The 19,349-nt window shown below is 41.3% G+C and overlaps 1 gene segment (V, D, J or C); it reads left to right on the top strand.

The window, feature by feature from the left end:
- Positions 1-14,643: 14,643 nt before the first annotated feature.
- On the top strand, positions 14,644-19,284 carry LOC108393812 (T cell receptor alpha variable 19-like). The segment is given in 2 exon segments: positions 14,644-18,485; positions 18,664-19,284. Coding segments are annotated over 2 exon segments (417 nt in total).
- The last annotated feature ends 65 nt before the right edge of the window (positions 19,285-19,349 follow it).

Below are 19,349 nucleotides of genomic sequence, written 5' to 3'. Positions count from 1 at the left end.
TGGTCCAGAGGCTTTGTTCCTAGGAAGTTTTTTGATTACCAATATAATTTCTTTGCTGGTAATAGATCTATTCAGATTTTCTATTTCTTCCTGGGTCAGCCTTGGAAGGTTGTATTTTTCTAGAAAGTTGTCCATTTCTTCTAGATTATCCAGTTTGTTGCCATGTGATTTTTCATAGCATTCTCTAATAATTTTTTGTATTTCTGTGGTGCCCATAGTGATTTTTCCTTTCTCATTTCTGATTCTATTGATGTGTGTAGACTCTCTTTTTTTCTTGATAAATCTGGCTAGGGGTTTATCTATTTTGTTAATTTTCTTGAAGAACCAGCTTCTGCTTTCATTGATTCTTTCTATTGTTTTATTCTTCTAAATTTTATTTATTTCTGTTTTAATCTTTATTATGTCCCTCCTTTTACTGACTTTGGCCTCATTGGTTCTTCCTTTTCTAGTTTCATTAATTGTGAGTTTAGACTGTTCATTTGGGATTGTTCTTCTTTCCTGAGGTAGGCCTGTATTGCAATATATTTCCCCCTTAGCATGGTCTTCGCTGTGTCCCACAGATTTTTTGTTGTTGAATTATTGTTGTCATTTGTCTCCATATATTGCTTGATCTCTGTTTTTATTTGGTCATTGACACATTGATTATTTAGGAGCATGTTATTAAGCTTCCATGTGTTTGTGGGCTTTTTTGTTTTCTTTGTATAATTTATTTCTGGTTTCATACCTTTGTGATTTGAGAAGCTGGTTGGTACAATTTCAATCTTTGAATTTACTTAGACTCTTTTTGTGGTCTAGTTTATGATCTATTCTTGAAAATGTTCCATGTGCACTTGAGAAGAATGTGTATCCTGTTGCTTTTGGATGGAGTGTTCTGTAGATGTCCGTTAGGTCCATCTGTTCTACTACATGATTCACTGCCTCTGTCTTCTCACTTATTTTCTGTCTCATTGATCTGTCCGTTGGAGGGAGTGGTGTGTTGAAGTCTCCCAGAATAAATGCATTGCATTCTATTTCCTCCTTTAATTCTGTTAGTATTTGTTTCACATATGTAGGTGCTCCAGTGTTGGGTGCATAGGTATTTATAATGGTTATATCCTCTTGTTGGACTGATGCCTTTATCACTATGTCACCCTTGTCTCTTGTGACTTTTTTTGTTTTTAAGTTTAATTTGTCTGATGCAAGTACTGTAACTCCTGCTTTTTTCTCCCTATTAGTTGCATGAAATATCTTTTTCCATCCCTGCACTTTCAGTCTGTGTATGTCTTTGGATTTGAGGTGAGTCTCTTGTCAGCAGCATATAGATGGGTCTTGCTTTTTTATCCATTCCATTACTCTGTGTCTTTTGATTGGTACATTCAGACCATTTACATTTAGGGTGAGTATCGATAGGTATGTACTTATTGCCATTGCAGGCTTTAGATTCATCATTACCAAAGGTTCTAGGGTAATTCCCTTACTATTTAACAGTCTAATTTAACTCACTTAGTATGCTATTACAAACAGAACCTAAAGTTTCTTTTTTTTCCCTCATTTTTCTTCCTCTTCCATGCTTTATATATTAGGTATCATATTCTGTACTCTTTGTCTATCCCTTGATTGACTTTCAGGGTAGTTGATTTGATTTTGCATCTGCTTAGTAATTAATCATTCTACTTTGCTGTGGTTTTATTTCCCCTGGTGAGAGCTATTTGGTCTTAGGAATACTTCCATCTATAGGATTCCCTCCAAAATGCACTGTAGAGATGGTTTGTGGGAGGTAAATTCTCTCAGTTTTGGTTATGTGAAATAGTTTAGTCCTTCCTTTAAATTTAAATGATAATCTTGCCAGGTAGAGTATTCTGTGTTTGGGGCCTGTCTGCTTCATTGCACTAAATATATAATGCCATTCCCTTCTAGCCAGTAAGGTTTCTGTTGAGAAGTCTGATGATAGCCTGATGGGTTTTCCTTTGTATGTGATTTTTTTTCCTGTCTCTAGCTGCTTTTCATAGTCTTTTCTTATCCTTGATCTTTGCCATTTAAATTATTATATGTCTTGGTGTCATCTTCCTTGGGTTCCTTGTGTTGGGAGATCTGTGCACTTCCATGGCCTGAGAGACTATCTCCTTCCCCAGATTGGGGAAGTTTTCAGCAATTATCTCCTCAAAGATGCTTTCTATCCATTTTCTCTCTCTTCTTCTTCTTGTACCCCTATAATGTGAATATTGTTATGTTTGGGTTGGTCACGTAGTTCTCTCAATATTCTTTCATTCTTTGAGATCCTTTTTCTCTCTATGCCTCAGGGACTTTGTTTTCCTCTTCTCTAATTTCTATTCCATTTACTGTCTCTTCTACTACATCTAATCTGCTTTTAAATCCCCCATATTATGTCTTCCCTAAATGTCTGATAAAATTCAGCAGTGAATCCATCTGGCCCAGGGGTTTTGTTCTTGGGTAGTTTTTTTATTACCACTTCAATTTCTTTGCTGGTAATTGGTATGTTTAGATTTTCTGTTTCTTACTTCGTCAGTCTTGCAAGGTTGTATTTTACTAGGAAGTTGTCTGCTTCTTCTAGGTTTTGCAGCTTGTTAGCATATAGATTTTCATAGCATTCTCTAATAATTTTTTGTATTTCTGTTGTGCCCATAGTGATTTTTCCTTTCTCATTTCTGATTCTATTGATGTGTGTAGATTCTCTTTTTCTCTTAATAAGTCTGGCTAGGGGCTTATCTATTTTGTTTATTTTTTCAAAGAACCAGCTCTTGGTTTCATTGATTTTTTCTATTATTTTATTGTTCTCAATTTTATTTATTTCTACTCTGATATTTATTATGTTCCTCCTTCTGTTGACTTTGGACTTCATTTGTTCTTCTTTTTCCAGTTTCAATAACTGTGACTTTAAACTATTCATTTGGGAATGTTCTTCTTTAGATAGGCCTGGATTGCTTTGTACTTTCCTCTTAGAATTGCCTTTGCTGCATTGCACAGAAGTTGGGGCTTTATGCTGTCGGTGTCATTTGTCTCCATATATTGCTTGATCTGTGTTTTAATTTGGTCATCGATCCATTGGTTATTTAGAAGCATGTTGTTAAGCCTCCATATGTTTGTGAGCCTTTTTGTTTTCTTTGTGCAATTAATTTCTAGTTTTATGTCTTTGTGGTCTGAGAACTTGGTTGGTAGAATTTCATTCTTTTTGACTTTACTGAGGCTCTTTTTGTGGCCTAGTATGTGGTTTATTCTGGAAAATGTTCCATGTGAACTTGAGAAGAATGTGTATCCTGCTGCTTTTCGGTATAGGGTTCTGTAGATGTCTGTTAAGTCCATCTGTTCTAGTGTGTTGTTCAGTGCCTCTGTGTCCTTACTTCCTTTCTGTCTGGTTGATCTGTCCTTTGGAGTGAGTGGTGTGTTGAAGTCTCCTAGAACAAATGCATTGCATTCTATTTCCTCTTTTAATTCTGTTAGTATTTGTTTCACATATGTTGGTGCTCCTGTATTGGGTGCATATGTATATCCTCTTGTTGGGCTGACCCCTTTATCATTATGTAATGTTCTTCTTTATATTTTGTTACTTTCTTTGTTTTGAAGTGTATTTTGTCTGATACCAGTACTGCTACACCTGCTTTTTTCTCCCTATTGTTTGCATGAAATATCTTTTTCCATCCCTTGACTTTTAGTCTGTGTATGTGTCTGGGTTTAAGGTGAGTCTTTTGTAAGCAGCATATAGATGTGTCTTGCTTTTTTATCCATTCTGTACTTCTGTGTCTTTTGATTGGTGCATTGAGTCCATTTACATTTAGGGTGATTATTCAGAGATATGTACTTATTGCCATTGCAGGCTTTAGATTTGTGGTTACCAAAGGTTAAAGGTTAGCTTCTTTACTATCTAACTGTCTAACTTAACTCACTTATTAAGCTATTGTAAGCACAGTCTGATGATTCTTTCCTCCTTTCTTATTTCTCCTCCTCCAATCTTTATATGTTAGGTGTTTTATTCTGTGTTCTTTTGTGTTTCCTTTGGCTCTTTTTGTGAGTAATTGATTTTATTTTTTTGCCCTTAGTTAGCATTTGATTGGTCTGCTTTCTTTGCTGTGATTTTATTTTCTCTGGTGACATCTGTTTAGCCTTAGGAGTGCTTCCATCTAGAGCAGTCCCTCTAAAATACCCAGTAGAGGTGGTTTGTGGGAGGCAAATTCCCTCAACTTTTGCTTGTCTGGGAATTGTTTAATCCCTTCTTCATATTTAAATGGTAGTCATGCTGGATACAGTATCCTTGGTTCAAGGCCCTTCTGTTTCATTGCATTAAATATATCATGCCATTCTCTTCTGGCCTGTAAGGTTTCTGTTGAGAAGTGTGATGATAGCCTGATGGGTTTTCCTTTGTAGGTGACCTTTTTAATCTCTCTGGATGCCTTTAATACTCTGTCCTTGTCTTTGATCTTTGCCATTTTAATTATTAGATGTCTTGGTGTTGTCCTCCTTGGGTCCCTTGTGTTGGAAGTTCTGTGGGATCCATGGTCTGAGAGACTATTTCCTCTCCCAGTTTGGGGAAGTTTTCAGCAATTATTTCTTCAAAGACACTTTCTACCCTTTTTTCTCTCTCTTCTTCTTCTGGTACCCCTATAATGCAGATATTGTTCTGTTTGGATTAGTCACACAGTTCTCTTAATATTCTTTCATTTGTGAAGATCCTTTTATCTCTCTCTGTGTCAGCTTCTCTGCATTCATGTTCTCTGATTTCTATTCCATTAACAGTCTCTTGCACCTCATCCAGTCTGCTCTTAAGTCCTTCCAGAGATTGTTTTATTTCTGTATCTCTTTCTGTACTTGCTCCTTTAGCTCTTGCATATTTTTCTGCAGATCCATCAGCATGGTTATGATCTTTATTTTGAATTCTTTTTCAGGGAGATTGGTTAAGTCTATCTCCCCAGGCCCTCTCTCAGGGATTGTCTGGGTAATTTTGAACTGGACCAAATTCTTCTGCCTTTTCATGGTGATAGAAGTAGCTGTATGCAGGTAGTGCATGTGTCAGCTGGGAGAACAAAGTCCTTTCCTGCTTGCTGGTTGCCTTGCCCTTCTCTGCTGCCTGTGTCAGTTACCCACACTCCTGAAGCAGCCTCTGCATTAATCCCCTAAGCTCTGTTAGGGTAGCATAGAGCCCTGGGGAGTGGCAGGCACACCAGGTGTGCTCTCCTGTGAAAGCTGTGCCCTACTGGGCAACAGCGTGCTGGCGGGGGCCTTTGTATCTGGCCCGGGTGGCTGTACACCAGGCTGAGATTCTGGGCTGCTGCTGGGGGCGCGGCTGATCCTGGGCAACTCCTCTGCTGCTGCCGCCAGCTCCTGTGGTGCACATGGGCCGCTCCCAGGCCACTCAGTTGCAGCTGTCATGGGCTCATGCAGGCTGCTCCACCACTGCTGCCGCGGGCTTGCAAGGGCTGCTCCTGGGTCCCTTTGGCACCATCACTGCTGCGGGCTTGCACGGGCCTCTCCTGGGCCCATCTGTTGCTGTTGACGGCAGAATGTGAGGCTGTTCTCCCACTACTGGGCCAGTGTGTCGGTGTCCACACCAGTTGGGGGAACGACTGGCAGGCTGCTTATCACCATGAGGGGCTTCAGAGCTGCACTGCTGACAAGGGGGTTAGGTTGCCTAGAGTTCCCTGGGATTCCCAGGTGCTGGGCTGAGCGTGCCGGGATGACTTTATCCAGCTGTGATGTCCCTGTCCCTTTAAGACTTGCCAAAAGCACTTGCTTTTCTTTTGTCCCAGGGGCACCAGTTGCGGGGACCGGCTCACAGGTTTTACTTTTCCATTTCTCTAATATTGAGCACACTGTGCACTGTGTGTCTGCGCTACCAGTGCAGATTGCTAGAGCTGGTTGTTTAGTAGTTCTGGCCTTTCACTCCCTCCCCACTCTGACTCCTTTTTTCCCCCCAGGGGCCTGGGGTGGGGGGCACTTGGGTCCTGCCAGGCTGCAGCTTGTACCTTACCCCCTTCGTGTGATGCTGAGTTCTTGCAGATGTAGATGTAGCCTGGCTGTTGTACTGTATCCACTGGTGTCTCTTTTAGGAATAGTTGTATTTTCAAAAATACATATATTTTTGGGAGGAGATTTCAGCTGAACTACTCACGCCGCCATCTTGGCTCCTCCTGTGATACAGAATTTCTTAATGACTGTATGTCTGTCCTAAATTCGTCCCTGTGTTCTTGAATATTTTTCTGTACCTCCATTAGCATGTTTATGACTTTTATTTTGAACTCTCTTTCAGGCAGATTGGTGAGTTCAGTTTCACTTTGTCCTTTTTGGGTGTTTCTGACATTTTTGTTTGAACCAGTTTCTTTTGACATTTCATATTTGCATGTGGTGCCCTCTACCACCCACAAGCTCTAGTCTCTGGAGCTGCTCAGCCCCTGGAGTGATGTTGGGGGTTGCAGGGGAGTAGCACTGGTGCCTGGAGGGAGGAAAGAGCTGTTTCCTGCTTGTGGCTGTGGTGCCTGTCTCCACTGTCAGAACCAGTGGGCCAACACACAGGTGTAAGCCTCTGTACTTTGTGTCTGTAGCTGCCATAGGCAGGTCTCCCTCTGGCTGGCTTGACACCAGGTCAGGGACTGCCAGTTTGCAAGCCAGTGCTAGTAGGCCAGGAGGAAGCACAGAAGAGTGCGTATCACAGTGGGGGGCCTCAGAGCTGAGTAACCAGCCAGAGGGATGGAGCGCCTGAACCTCCTGAAAGTTCCCAATCTGCTGTTCAGAGCATGCCCAGACAACCTTGTGAACCTAACCCTTCTTCCGCACAGCAAGCTCTGTGCAAACCCTGCCCCTTTAGCAGCACTCTCACTGCTGGGAAGCCTCTCAGACTGTGTGGCTTTCCTTTGTCCCAGAGTGGCCAGATGTGGATTCCTGTCCCCCACAAATGGCAGGAATTTCAGTCTCTCCAAGTATTCTGCTTGTGTTAGCTTTCCAACCCCACTAATCTCCAGAGCACCATGCAATATAGGTTTGTGCCCCCAAAGCAGATCTCCAGGGCTGAGTGTTCAGCAGTCCTAGGATTTCACCCCCTTCCTGCTCCATTTCTCTTCCTCCCACCAGTGAGCTGGGATGGTGGAAGGGCTTGGGTCCTGCGGGATCATGGCTTTGGTACGTTACGCTGTTTCATGAGGTCTGCTTTCTTCTCCAGGTGTATGCAGTCTGGTGCAGGTTTCTTTCCTCTTGCTCTTTTAGGATTAGTTGTACTAACTATATTTACATAATATATGTGGTCTCAGGAGAAGTTCTCTGTCTCACCTCTCATGCCATCATCTTGAATCTCCCCCATGATTAGTGTCCTTTTAAGAAGAAATTAAGATGTAGACAGCAGACACAGAGGGATGACCATGTGAATTAATGGCCATCTGCAAGTCACAGAGTGAGGTCACAGAAGAAACCAAACCTTTGCATGAAGATAAATTTTTGTAATTTAGGCCACCTAGTCAGTGGCATTTTGTTGCAGCAGTCCTAGCAAACTACACACTCACCTAGGCACCATACTGTGCAGATAAGCATGGGCACATGATTTGGGCTGTAACAATCACGTGCATCCTTCTTAAACTTTGACTCAGGACTTACACAAAAAGCAAAAGTGAAGGGCTTTCTTCTTGGGAATGGTGGCAATTATAACCAGATGAAGATTACAGTTTTCAGGGCAGCAGAGGTGGTGGATTTGCAGCTGTACAGTGTCCTCTCCTAGGAGCCTTAAAGACACAACCTGCAATATCTGAAGCTCAGAAGGGGAGCCAGAGGGATTGTAACCCCCGGAGGGTGGGGGGAATACTGGGGCAAAATACCTTTGAAACCAAAATGAGTCAAAGAGAGAAATAAAGTGGCAGAAACCCGTTTATTTCTTAGAAGTAGTCCACTTCTGCTCTCCCATGTCTCTGGTGACCCAGCTGCAGAAGAGGCTCCACCCAACCTCGCTGGTCCAGATAAGCCATCATAATTACCTACTGATATGGAGATGGCTACTTCTCTCCACCCTTTGGAAACACCTATTGATAAGGCCAGGTGAAAGATTCGGGAAATACTGCAATTTTACCCATACCCACAGGGATGCTCAGAAGAACAGTTCTCCATCGTGATTTTTTGGACTGTTCCTGATTCAACAGCCTCTGAGTCCAGTTCTCAGACCTTATTAGAGATTCTGAGGTAAACCAAATATTAATTAATTAATTCCTTTTCCACTCTATTCAGCCAATTCTGTTGCTTGCCAATAAAAATCCTGATGAATGTAATCTCATTCAAACATTAAGCATATTAGAAAAAATAATAGAAGCTCATACATACATTTTCAGAGGCAACTAACTTAACAGTGCTTCTCCAAGGTATTCTCAGAGTATCGGCCACACACATTCTTTCTTAGTTGAGTCATTACCTGAATTAAACTGTATCTGTTTTTCCTGCAGGTCAGAACTGGAGTTCGATAAGGGTGAGAGTGGAATAGCTTTGTGATTTCTTCTGAATCTGCCCTGCACCCTCTCTCTTTCCTGGGCACGTTCTGTTAGCACGATGACGTTGCTGCCACAAGATGGCAGTGTCGCTTTCTCCTCAGACTGGTATGAAATCAACACCTGCACGCCTACTGGAAACAAAGGATTGAGTTTGCCTCATTGACTAGGTGAGACTGTGGGGTCCAGAAGGACTAAATAAAACACCCTGTAAAGAGATCAGACTCTTTTGATTGAGAACTTGTCTGCATTCCAGGCCCTAGAGCTGGGTCTTCTGTGATCCCAGTAAGGAAGAATGAGAAACTTCTGGGAGTATCTTTGGTGATTCTCTACCTTCAGATGGCCAGTGAGTTGGGGCTCCTGGTGATGGGAACAGGGCCAGCAAAGTTCAGAGCACCCTAGACCGAGGGGCAACATCTTGTAAATTTGGAAATGTAACAGAAAGTTATGGAAGGAAATGTAAACATTAGAGAGTGAAAATACAATGACTGGCTCCTGGTCTCTGGCCTTGTGTTTCTGCCTAGGGGTAAACAGCCAACAAGGAGAACAGAATCACTGGGCCCTGAGCATCCAGGAGGGTGAAAATGCCACCATGAACTGCAGCTATAAAGCTACTATAACTACTCTGCAGTGGTATAGACAAGATACAGGTAGAGGCTTGTCCCTGCTGATTTTAATACGTTCAAATGAAAGACATAAAAGTCATGCAAGACTACAAGTCACACTCGACCCCTCCAGCAAAAGCAGCTCCCTGTCCATCACAGTTTCCCAGGCTGCAGACTCTGCTGCTTACTTCTGTGCAATGGATGCACAGTGTTGCCCAAGCACTGGCAGCCCCTGCACAAACTCTGCCAGAGCTGCTTCAGGGGGGTGTCCAACAGTGGGTACTTAGTGGTTATGTCTTCCCACAAAGGAGATTCTACAAACAGTGGCAACATGGAGGGTGGACCCTCTCAAATTCATGAGTTTTGGGGCAGCACAATGGACTAGGTTAAAGGGCATGAGATTTACAATGGGAAACCGCAATGCCCAGTTCAGATTTGCCAGTCCTCCATGTGGCCTTAGGCCTATCATCACTGCGGCAGCCTTCAACTGCCGCGCTTGAGAGGAAAGACTTGGACTGAGGAGCCCCAAAGACCTTTCCGGCTCTAATTTTATCAGGACAAAATGTAAGTCCTGGGCACTGTGAAGGATGAGGGAGGACTTCACTGCATCAGATGATCTCAGCTGCTATCTTTGTCCCCCTTGAGACCTAGGTGGGTCTTTGTGATGCAAGAGGTGATTTTTACATTCCTCTAATTCGGCTATAGGAAACAGAAATAAAGCTGAGGACTGGAAACATTGTGCAATAACAGACACAAAGATCTGAATCTGACTCTGCCATTTCCCAGCTGTGCAGATTCTAAGCCTCCGTTTCTCTGTTAATAAAATGGGCATTTAGAAGAAAGTCCTAATTTTCTCCTATCCAAGTTAGAGATCTATGTTCTCTACTATCAGGTCCTGAAATGTTTTCGGAAAATGGGCACTTCTCTTTTCAAACACATAACAGCTTTCCATCGGTTTGTTCTTGCTCCTGGTGAGATAAATAAATGCTGAACGTAGTTTTTTAGTAGCTTGATACTACTGAAAATGTGTTTGTGGAGAAAATTACGGCATTTGTGTTTATGTACCTGTTTAGTGAAAAAGGGAGGAAGAGCACAGGGGAAGGTTGTATAGGGCAGTGGTTCCCAAGTCCAGACCTTAAGCCGCCACCATCACTGTGGGCCACCAGAATCACTCAGAGCACCTTGGAAGGAAGATCTGGATATATTAGGCTTCATTCTAGCTTAATCCATCTCTGATTAAACAATGAGCTTATATTTTTAATAAACATCATCTGTGTTAGAGATTGGTTCAGTTTCATGTTACAAAAAATGCAAATAATAATGTTTTTAATGAGGTGGAGTTTATTTTCCTCTTACACAAAGAAGTCCTGTCATATGCAGGGCTGGCCTGATAGCTTCATCTTGCTGTGAGGTACTGGGGGTCTTTCTGGCTCACTGTCTCTCTTCCTTAAGGTGTCACTGTTGTTTTTGTACTTTCAAGAAACTGTTAGAGATCTACCTACTTTACACACCTTCCAGACATAAAGAAAGAGAAAGTCAAAGGGCCAATGGGCACATGCTGGCTGAACCTATAATTTCCAGAAAAGCTGCCCAGCAGCTTCTACTGTTATTCAATGTGCCCACCCCTCTCCCATCTGCAAGGGAGGCTGGGATTTTTTTCTCTCAGTATGTTGCCACCCACATCAAAATTGGGGTTCTATTAGTAAGAAGTGGGAGTGAATGGACATTGTAGCGGCAATGCGCAGTTTCTATGTACCCTCAAATTTGGGGTACTTAGGACTCATAAGCTTTTAAAAAAATTCAGTTAATCATTTTTGAAATACCAAAACCAATCTATCTCTCAGTTCTGTCAAATTTGCCTCCTTCAAGTCTTTCAGAAGACATCAAGACCCCCACAACTGAATCAACCTCCACAATCCTAATTTAAAATCCACCCAGTGCCTTGCACCCTTGTCCCCAGCACATCTGACATACCCCAACCCTCCTCAATGTAGTCCTTGCACCTCAGAGACAGTGATCTTGTCCGAGTGCAAATATGACTGTGTCAGTCACCTGGATCCCCATTTTCTTTTTGAATAAAGGAAACTTTCTTACTATGATCCACAAAACTGCACAATTTAGGGTCTCGCTGCCTCTCTGGCCTCATTCCACATTCTGCTCCTAATCTCTCTCTTTCTCTTTGTCTCTTATTTAAGTTCCTTAAAAGCACCTTGTTCCTCCTCTATAACTCCTTTATATCAATTTTAGATGACTTTCTTACTACTTTTCCTTTTCCTAAAATTATTTCCCCTCCCTTCAAAAAAGTAAAACTGGTAAATGCCTGCTCTTTCTTATCCATCTGTCTTGGCTAGTAACTGAAGGAAGCTCAGTGTACACTATTAGAATCACAGACCTCCACCTTTTCAAACTTGCAGTTTTCCTGTTATTCCTTTGGTTATTAGTTACAAGCTAATTCCACTACTACTCTGTGAGTCCCTTAATGGCAGGGACCATATCTGTGTTTCTCATTCTCGAATCCTTAGAGCCAAATACCTTAGGAATTGAGATCCACAAATCTCCTACTTCCTCCTTTCTATCTATTAACTTATATAATCCACTTCCCTCATTGTAAGCCTCTGCAAAGAGCTATGATAACACTGTAGTGAAAGAACAAAGGAGAAAATGTGGCTGAGTTTCTCAGATTGCAATCCATGGATCTTCAGAGGTTTATGGGTAAATTCTTGGAGTTTAGCAGGGATTGGCAAACGAGAGCCCTTAGGTCAAACCTACCTACCACCTGTTTTTGTAAATAAAGTTTTATTAGAAAACAGCAATGCCTGCTTTTTGATTCATTGACTATGGCTGCTTTGTGTTGTATAACAGCAGAGTTGAGTAGTAGCAACAGAGATATGATTTCAAAGCCTAAAGTGTTTACTATTTGACCCTTTACAGAAAAAATTTCCCAACCCTTGGGGTATAACAATCATACAATAATTTTAGATTTGTTGTTTGTGTGATGACAACAAAATAAAATAATAAAGGCATATTTCTAATCACCTGTATTACCAACTTAGAATACTTCCCCTGGTCTTGATATTTTTGTCTTCCTTATGTCATTTTTATCAAATTAAAGACAAATAGAATAATGATGCTCTACAAATAAAGTCATCACAGTTGTTTAAATGGAGGAAATTGTTCAGAAAATTTTGGTTATGATATGGCTCATGGTACTACCTACAGGACAAACTCCAGAAAACCGGTTACCATGGTTACTGCCATGTTTCCATTGGAAGAGAGTCTATTACTCACATTCATTGTTTGAATAGCAGTGGATGCACAATATATTTTTTTTAGTGCTGATGTTTTAGGTGCTCCATTAAATTATTACATTTGTATACTGGCAATTTAAATGGGTATTTTTGAATAGGAAAAGTAAAAAATACTAATAATCTTTCATCACAATAATTCAGACAAAAGTACATTAAGCTCTGAATCATTTCAATCAAGTGAGTTACCGAACTACAAACATCTGTAGTATTCTAATGAGTGTACACCAGCAGCTCTTTGGTTTCAGCAAATGATTATCCCTCATGTTGTTTTCATTTGAATTTTATTGATTTTATATTTTGTTTGGTTTGGTAATTGTGTAAGACCTGTGAGCCTGTAAAGTTTACAACTAACTTTATTTTATGTATCTTAAGGCACCTGTCAATATTAGGGTGGTTCCATATTTGAATATCTGCACCTCCTTCAATTTTGAAAAACACCAAAGGCACCTGTTATGTAGGTCCTGGATCTGACTAGAAGAAGCTGGTCACACAAGGGGCCTAAGACATATGCTCTCATAGAGACTGTACTTCACAAAAAGATAATTGTGCCCACCAGACGTGTCCATTCATTCGTTTTCACTCATTCTCCAGATATTTTTTTTGAGCACCTAGTATGAACAAATGGCCTGTATATTTTGAGAAATTAGCTATTGACACTGATAAGATTAAAGTTCTTGATTTCAGGAGCACCAAGTCTAGTGTGAAAAACAGGACACAAGTGATTCCACTATGATGTAGTAATGACAGCGGTAGACATGTATCAAGGCATAGTGGGGAAAGATGTGGGCACTAAATCAGCCTGAAGAGATGGGATAGTTCTTTACAAAGAGACTGTGTGAAAATTGGTTCTTAAAGAATGAACAGAAATTACTTCAGCAAAGGTAGGGGAGAGAAGGTGGGTATTCTAAGTAAAGGGGCTCATTCCTTGGCTCCAGGGGAACAGTCAGGGAATATGTCCACAGAAGATCTCAGGTACGCTTTCTTCACACTTTCACTGTAAGATACCTAAAACTGAATATTCATTGTGGACAGACATTGGATGCTGGGACCAGAGGCAAGGGAGTTGTATTGCCCTGCATTTTAAAGAGGGTGACAGAGGAATTACCCACTGTCTCCGCCTCAGGCACCACTGTGAAGTGTGCAGGAAGTGTTCGGGCTACCTTCCTGGAGCCATACCCGGCACCCAGACACCTATTTCCCTTTATGTCTGCAACTTCAGCTCCCCTCCAGGGAGCAAAGATGTACAGTAGGCCGCAGGGTCAGAGCGGAACCACAAGAGGAACCACAAGAGGGCGCTGCTCCCTTCGTTTGGCGATCTGACTCAATTCCTCTTCCATTGCTGAGCAGACGTATTTTTACAGCCTGCCGCATCATCTAGCCGGGCAGTTTGTCCTGCTTAACACATTAGCTAAAATTAGTGAGAAGATTCCTCCAAAGTATCAAGCAACTTGAGGAGCAGTCCTTTCAATTTTGGTCTATCCTCCCCCCCAAATTTTCACTGCTTCTCTGCCAGCTATGCTGTTTGCTTTCTGTTCAGGACTTTTAATCTTGCTAATACTGAGTAAGTAACATTAATTCAAAATTTCTAAAATGCCCTATTCCTTGGCTTTAGACTGATTTTTCAACTCCTACCAAACTAGAGACCCTCCTTTTTACATAGGCAATATAACAAAGTCTTTGCTTTTTTTAGGGGGGACCGATGGAGACTCCATGATGCAGACTGAAGGCCCTGTCACCCTCCTGGAAGGGAAACCTCTGAGCTTGAACTGCACTTACCAAACCAGCTATTCAGCTACTGTTTTCTGGTATGTCCAGTATCGAAACAAAGAGCTTGAACTCCTCCTGAAGAGCTCATCAGGAAACCAGGGGACAGGGCATACAGGTTTTCAGGCCAGTCTTGTGAAGAGTGAGAGCTCCTTCCACCTGCAGAAACCCTCAGTGCAGACGTCAGACTCAGCTGTGTACTACTGCGCCCTGGAAGACACAGAGCTGCGGGCTGCAGGGGGAGCCGAGCACAAACCCCAGGGGTGCTGCTGGAGGAGCTGGACGGGGGCAGCTCTGGGCAGGGTGTTATTCTCTCTCTCTCCAGTGTTCTATGCCGGAAGCCTCCTCAAAGTGCCTCAGAGCCCAGGAACCTTCAATTCTCAGATTACTCTAAAGAGGAATCAGGGAAGGGGGTGGTATAAAGTGGAGTTTGAACTCTGTTCTCCAGACAAGGCTCGGTCTTCTGCCCGGTCTCATTCCCCCAGATGGCATGTAATTCCTGGGAAACGACATTAGCTCTGCTTCATGACAGTTCAGTTGGTACATGCTGAAACATTTCAGAGCCTGTTAATGAAAATTCTCAGGGCACATAGTTCATGGACTAATGACCTTGAAGCTAGTCCTTTGTTTTTATAGGTCAGACCAAGATAGTATGCATTTCTGAGTTTCACCTACAGAAACTCTACCTCTACAGACAGGGACCTTTATTCTCCCTTCTCCTTTTCCTTTCCTTGTGGCTGCTCCAGGAATGTGCTGCCTAAGAAAGTTCTATGAGGAGAACTTCCTGATGAAACTTTCCTTACGTCAGGGGCCCTGCGGTTTCAGGACAGTCCAGTAAGTAAACACTGCATCAGTGGTGTGTCTTGCTTGCACTGTGCTGACCCACTTCCACACATCTTCCTGTCATCACGGCAGGTTTTCATTATAATGACAAATAAGGATCTGTGCTAGGAGAAGTTCTGGATTCTGGGTATGACCATAACTGTGTAACCTAACATACTATTTTTATCATTGCATTTGTACCTATGATCCTTCTAAGAGGTGTCAAATTCAGCAGCCAGGGAAACATTCAGGTGTCCATTATAAAGGGAAGAGGATGCATATAGACTCTTGTTCCCTGGGACCCCAAATGGCTAAAATAATCCATTTCTCCACACCAAAGGAGCACAGAACAGAAATGTGTGCCTCTTTCTAAAACCCTCGTCTTGCCAAGAGAAACTTTTCCTAATATTCTGGAATTCTCTGAGCCTTGTTTGTCCTTGTATGATTCTATGAATTGACACCCGCTGGTGTTCCAGGCCTGATGCTGCTTCGATTTCTAAGAAGAAAATAAAATTATAAATATGAATTTCTGGGGCACAGGAGAATAAGGGGTCTTAAAATATAAGCCTAACTTGCTTCATGGTAAGTCTGCCTCTGGGCTTCCATGGAGATCATCTTCCTCTTTAAGACTGAAATATTATAATAATCTTAGTTTGTCCTGATATTGGCAGGTTCTTTAACTCCCAGTCCTCTTTCCACTCCAGCACTCGAGCTGTTATGATTTTCAGCTTTATCACTTTACAAATAACAGCTTTATTGAGGCAATTCACATATAAAAAACCTCAACCTTTTAAGTGTACAAGTCAGTGGTTTTTAGTATATTCAGAGCTGTGCCATTGTAACTATCATTCCTTCCCACAGACTCTGTATCCATTAACGATCACTCCCATCACCCTCTTCCCCAGCTGTTGGCATCCACTAGTTTACTTTCTGTCTCTATGGATTTGTCTGTTCTGGACACTTCCTATAAATAGAATCAATTGTAAAGGGCCTTTTGTGCTTGACTTCTTTCACACGGCATAACCTCTGCAGGTGCATCCATGCATCAGTACTTCACACTTATGGCACATCATAGTCCACTGTATGAATACCCCACTGTATGAATATTTTCTTTATCCATTCATCAGTTGATGGGCATTTTGATTATTTCTACTTTTTGGTTATTATGAATGGTGCTATGAGCATTCATGTACAGTAGCTATATTATTTTAAACTCTAATGTACTTTGATTTAGAGGTTGCTGGTTGGTACCAGCATTTATTTATGGATATAAAATGAGTAAATACATGAGGAAACTCCTTAAAAATAATTTACACCAAAGAGATATTAGTATTCCAAGCTATACGTACATACATTTAAAAAAACTTTTTAAGCACCTACATCTATGTGCCAGTCATTTTAATAAGTGTTGGGAATATAGTTTACATGACAGTATCCTGCTTTAGGATTTTAGAACCCAGTGTATTGAAATACCATACAAGCTTTTAAAATAATGGCTTTTTTCCACAATTCATTTTATTCACTCACTGAACTCTATTTGTTCCTGAATATTTGTAGCACTTACAGTTTTACGGACAATGGGCTAACCACTTTAAATTCCTTCCCACCTCTCTAGGTAGATATGACCAAATTTGCATTTTACAGGTGACAAACTGAGGTTTAGAGATGTTAAGGAACTCAATCAAGATTACATAGCCAGTTAGCAGCAGAACCTGGGCTAGGGCTTAAATCTCTCTGATGCATAACCAATATTCTTAACAACTGGTTAATAGAACTATCTAGAAATCTGTCCTTTTTTTTCCCAGAATACAATTGCATTCTTAGATTTCATGATTGCTGACATTTTCATTTGATGAAGAAGAACCTAGTGCAATATTAAAGCTGCAGTTTATTCAGTTGGCAATCATAGGCAACTATATACTCTCTCTAATCAGTATATAGAAGCCAAAAACTCAGTCACCATCCTTCATATTCAGGAACCATGAAGTTGCCCATATGCTCTCTGACTGAATAGCCTGGCTATTCTAGGAGCCATAGCTGAGTCTCAGTGGCTGTTCTCAGGAGAATATATAATTTGCCATGGAAATAGGAACTATAGTTTCCAAATACAAACAAAAATACTTGATATGGCAAATATGTCTACTCATTGAGCGTTTATAACACAGCATTTCTGTTCTTTGGTGTATTTCTCACTAAAACAAGTTCTTTTTCACACAGTTAGTAAATACAGGTATTAGGTCAATATGATGTAGAAGTTTCGCTGATTCTCTATGATTTTTCAATTGCTTTATTTATTTGCATCAAAGCCAGAGAACTATCAGGGGCAAGTTTCTTACTATAAAAAAAGCCTCAACTCTACTTCCTTGTTAGCAGAGTCTGTTTTAGTGGCATCAGGAATTTCTAGGGTTTTCAAAGTAAAGCTACCCGGTGAAGCCGTGAGGAGAAAGACTGTGGGATTATCTGATTTATGAAGAAAAACATTTGAAATTTTGATGAACCTTATTGGAAATACGTGTTCTCTATATTTAGAGAGGTGAAACATAAGTCCTGATATGTAAGGCTGCAAAGCGTTTATTGACTATGATGCAAAGAACAAATGCCTAGTATTTTAAATAGGATTTCTATTGTTTTTATAATGATTTGGCTCCACATTTGTATATTTTTAGGGTTTTCCCTTTCCCAAATGTCACCAAAATTAACGTGTGGTTTGAAAGAGAAGGGGGTATTTCAGAAATATATGTATTGAGGTATAATAGGAATTCCTGTTAGGAATTCTTAGGCATTGAGTAGAATTTTCTCAATTTATTTTTGTTTATATATATACACACACACACACACACACACACACAATGTGTGTACACATTATACACGTATGTTTTTTCCTGCTGTTATTTAACATGGCATATACTCCTAATAGAATGTGTGATTCAGGAAACATTATGTGAAATCACTCATTAACAACAGAGTATTTCTCATGTAACTTTAACTGGGTTCCATGCAAGGTTGGAACAGAGTGAGACTAAAGGCTTTTGCCTTCCTGTTACAGAGCCAAGACCCCATGATGACTTTTTACCTTCAATCTCTCAGGAGAAAAGGAGGCATGTATGAGACCAAAAGATGCATAACTGTTCTCCCCTGTATCTGCCATTGTTCATAATAAATTGTATTCTATGAAAGTCTCACCTTTTAAAAAAGAATTAACTGCACACGATTCAATTTTAGCATTGTTTAGTTCTAGTCTGATAAATTATAATTAGACAACCTAGTTGCCCAAGAGTCCAGCATTTCCCACCTACACAGGAAGCATGTGGCATAACACAGGCAAACTTGTCCCAACCTGCTGACACTATTTCCTGTACGGGGGCAGAGGCATCACCCAGCCCAGAAACTCTGACTGAACTTCTTGAGCACCAACTGCAGAGTGAAAATCTGGATTTGAGATAGAACAGAGGACATTTCATTCAAGGGAAGAGCTGCCAACATGCCGATCGCCAGTGTGTTGAGGGCAGTCTTAGCTTTTGGCTGTCTCAGTAAGGATGGCCACAAACACAGGACTCAAGCTCTGCTCAGTTCAAAGGTTGTGGGGAGAGACAGTCTGATGACGGCTCAAAGCGAGGAATAATGGGCGATGTATCCAGAGTGCTGGGGCCTCAGCCACTTCATCCCTCAGACCCTCATGGTTACAAAGATCGTCTGTTTCTTTCATCTTTCCTGCAGGATCCAGCATGTCCCAGAAGGTAGCTCAAGCCCAGCCTGCCATTTCTGTGCTGGAGAAGGAGGATGTAACCTTGGACTGTGCCTATGAAGCTAGTAGTTATACTTATAATTTATTCTGGTACAAACAAACACCAAGTGGGGAAATGATTTTCCTTATTGGTCAGGAGTCTTACAATGAGCAGAATGCAACACAGAGCCAGTATTTTCTGAACTTCCAGAAACCAGCCAGCTCCATCAGCCTCACCATCACAGCCTCACAGCTCAGTGACTCAGCAGCGTGTTTCTGTGCCCTGGAAGAGGCCACAGTGAAGTGGGTGCCTGTAGGAGCCTTACTAATCCTCAGCATGAGAGGGCCCTGAGGAGGAAGAGGCAGGGCTGTGTCAGCACAGCTGAGGTTTGGTGAGGAAACCTTAGTTCAATTCATATAGAATGTCTAGATATATACACTGTATGTATGCTCTAGTCTTTAGTATAGATTGAGATAGAATACACAGCATATTAAATATTGTAAAAAAAAAAAAAAAACAGCAACAAGAAAATCTGTTAATCTTGTGTTGGTTTTTATTGAAGTGGGAAAATTACCTATCCTTAGACCAAATTGGTGATTCCACCTAGTTGTTAAATCTTCAGAAACCATTCATACATTTAGGCATTTATTAGCATGTAGAATGCTTAATCTGCTTGTA

This window comes from Manis javanica, chromosome 8 (assembly GCF_040802235.1).
Source record: "Manis javanica isolate MJ-LG chromosome 8, MJ_LKY, whole genome shotgun sequence".
Classification (NCBI taxonomy): Eukaryota; Metazoa; Chordata; class Mammalia; order Pholidota; family Manidae; genus Manis; species Manis javanica.
The sequence above is the reverse complement of the archived record's forward strand: the minus strand, read 5'-3'. Positions and strand labels throughout refer to the sequence as shown.